The following is a 3047-nucleotide window of genomic DNA, read 5'->3' on the forward strand; positions in this document are numbered from 1 at the left end:
GGGGAGGGGTCCCACCCAGCTCACCCAAGGACACGCTGCTTACCAATCGTAGCAGAGAGCACCAGGTAAGACACAGTGGTCCAGAAGATGGCCATCAATGTACCCTTGGGGATGGCCACGGCGGGATCCTGCCCAAGGGAGTCACAGAGAGCTAAGACAGTGTCCCAGCAGCACCGCGACACTGGCATTTGAACCGTGGCTGCCGCGCAAGAGGAATTTTAGTTCATTATGACACAAAGCCACAGAGCACCTCCCGGCCAAGCCTTCCCCAAAGTTTCCGGAGGAAATAAAATAAGGTCTAAAAGCTGGATCAAAACCAAAAGCCCAGGGAAAAACCAGGTCTGGAACTCTGAGGAATGCTGGCTCAGGCAGCAACAGCCAAAACCCACCTTCAGGTCACCCGAAATGTTGGCTCCGGCCAGGATACCAGTTGCCGATGGAGGAAATAAAATAAGGTCTAAAAGTTGGATCAAAACCAAAAGCCCAGGGAAAAACCAGGTCTGGAACCCTGAGGAATGCTGGCTCAGGCAGCAACAGCCAAAACCCACCTTCAGGTCACCCGAAATGTTGGCTCCGGCCAGGATACCAGTTGCCGATGGGAAGAAAATGGAAAACAGGCCAAAGAAGGAGCCGTCAGGTCCACGCCAGTTGGGCACAAAGTTCTGGGCAAAGATTTCGGCTGGGGAGGAAGCAGAGGAGAAGCATTTTGGGCCTTCCGACCACCTTCCTCCTGGCTGAAGCACCGCAGCGCTGGATGGAGGCAGATGCTGGTGGCAGGTAGTCCACGGGAGGAAGGCAGGAATGGCTCCTCAGAGAGGAGGAGCACCTTCCCGCAGCAAAGAGCCAGGCACCAGTGATGTGCCTGGACCCGCTGAGCGCAACGCCAACCCGCGGTGGACCCACCTCGGTAGCTGAAGAAGCCCTTCGCTTGCTTCTCGGCAGTAGCCGGGATCACTGTCCCCACCAGGTAATTTATGAAGGAAACCAAGATGACCAAGAAAAAGAGTATCTGTGCCTGCCAGACCAGAAAGAACCAGCTGAAGAGTCGGGGTTTGGGCACCGAGAAGGTAAAGCGTGCACTAGGAGAAACCTCGCCTGGTTTTGGAGAGCTACAGGCATCCTCTGCTCCTCGGCTGCTCGGCGGGCAGCAGGCACGGCTCTTACCAGCCCCAGGGAATAAGGTGAGAGGAGGAAGTGAGCGTTACCTTGGCCTCCCACTCCATGCCGGCCAGGGAGATGCCCAGCAGCACCGTCACGGTGACAACCCCGATGATGCGGATGTCGTTGGTGGGGTCCACAATGAGGGAGTTGTGCTCCTGGGGAGGCGGAACCATCCGCAATGCAGACAGAGCCCTCCCCCTCAGCGAGCCACCACGACTGCCCTGGCTTTCCGCAGCTGGACCTTACCGGTGGCCCAACGTTTAACACGAACTACGATAATTCACGCAGCTTGGGCGGAGAAGGAGGTGGGGGTGGAGAAGGTGGAGGGGACAGGACCCAGAGGACTCACAGAGCCGCTTTCTTACCTGCAGCAGGTCCCGGACGGTTTCGGCAAAGCCCACCGTGTGCATGGCCACAGCCACCGCGTTCGCAAAGGCAAAGATCAGCCCAATGGAGCCGCCCAGCTCCGGCCCGAGGCTCCGCGAGATGAGGAAGTAGGTGCCCCCTGACGTGATGGGAACAGTCCGTGGTTTGTTTCAGCTGCCTGCCTCACGTGTTTTTTGGGGGCCCCCAGCACCTCGCAGCCCATGCTGGAAATTATGGTGGTCACCGTCACAGACATCAGGATGATGAGCCACGTCAGGGCTGCGGGGAGAGGACACCGCTTTGCTCCTGCCTCCCCCCAGCCCCACAGACCCCCCTGCCTTCCGTAGGAGACCTATAAGGACCCTGCGCATCACCCCATGCTCGATGCTGCTGGCATTTCCCCCGCCCCCACCAGCTGTTTTGGGCCACCAGTGCTGCCATCCTGCCTGCGGCACCCCACGGCACCCACCGATTCCCGCCTGGGCAGTGATCCAGGGCAAGCGCAGGTAGAGGATGACTCCCCAGATGTTCAGCATGCAGCGAATCTGGGGGGCCAGAGCGGGGGACCAGCCCTCAGGGTGCAGGCACCCAGTGACAGCCAGGGCCGCGTCGGCTCTTCTGCTCCTCCAAATAGAACCCGGCCCGCAGAGGAGGGCAGGAAATTATTCAGGAAATTATCCATTCACTTGTGAAAAATACACACATCGGGAAAAATCTGACGGCGGGGGGCAAACGCCTCCTGCCGCTGCTTGTGGGGGGTGAGGGCAGGAGGCTGCTCCCTGCGGGAAGAGTCGCACTCACCATCACGCCCTTCACCCACCCGAAGCGGACAGGCTCTGGAGCGGGGGCCCTGCCCAGCTCCCCCTTCGCCTCCTCCGGCCCAGCCTCTGGCAGCCCGTTGCTCCGCTGCAGGTCAAACACCGGCGTGCGGAGGCGACCGGGATCGGGCTGTGGGGACACGGGGAAGGCAGGTGAGGACAGGCGGGTCCGAAGGCAGGAGCTGTCCCAGGGGGTGCGCCCTGGCTGAGCACCACGCTGGAAACAGCTGGTTACCCCCGGGCCTCTCCTGGGGCTGTGCCCATCGGCGCAGCACCAGTTACGGCACCAAGAAGCAGGAGACAAAGTGCCACCCCACAGACACCCCACGGGGACCAGTGACATGCCTGGGGGATGCCGGAGATGCTGGTGGCAGGGCCGAACCCCACCTTACCTTGAGGATGGAGTGCAGGTCTGCCAGCGAAGGCCGGCCCTTCCCCGCGTCCCCCACCCCTTTGCTGTTGGCATAATGCTCGTAGGCAGGCACCACATCCACCGTGTTGTAGCCGAAGGTCCTGGTGCCGAGGGGGCTGCCAGAGAGGAGCAGGCGCGTAGGGACCCTGGCCACTCTCCTCCATGCCCAGGAGGGTGCTGATGGTGAAGCGGCCGCTGCAGTGGGACAGGGCTGGGGGCAGCTCCGGGATGGGCAGCTCGGCCATTGCCCCAGCCCAGGTGTCTGCTAAGCGAGGGACAGGGCAGAGAGG

At 61.3% G+C, this 3047-nt stretch overlaps 1 protein-coding gene across 1 annotated transcript in view; it reads right to left on the bottom strand.

The window, feature by feature from the left end:
- The window catches only part of LOC104496610 (solute carrier family 12 member 3-like), a gene marked incomplete at its 3' end in the record, with an annotated part of 5845 nt that extends 2843 nt beyond the window's left edge, over positions 1-3002 (bottom strand). Inside the window, 10 exon segments of the mRNA XM_010139755.1 lie at positions 44-128; positions 549-679; positions 904-1015; positions 1206-1316; positions 1527-1705; positions 1747-1806; positions 1997-2072; positions 2329-2475; positions 2738-2884; positions 2886-3002. Coding sequence (XP_010138057.1) covers positions 44-128; positions 549-679; positions 904-1015; positions 1206-1316; positions 1527-1705; positions 1747-1806; positions 1997-2072; positions 2329-2475; positions 2738-2884; positions 2886-3002 — 1165 coding nt within the window.
- Positions 3003-3047: the final 45 nt, after the last annotated feature.

This window comes from Buceros rhinoceros, unplaced genomic scaffold, assembly GCF_000710305.1.
Source record: "Buceros rhinoceros silvestris isolate BGI_N320 unplaced genomic scaffold, ASM71030v1 scaffold13987, whole genome shotgun sequence".
NCBI lineage: Eukaryota > Metazoa > Chordata > Aves > Bucerotiformes > Bucerotidae > Buceros > Buceros rhinoceros.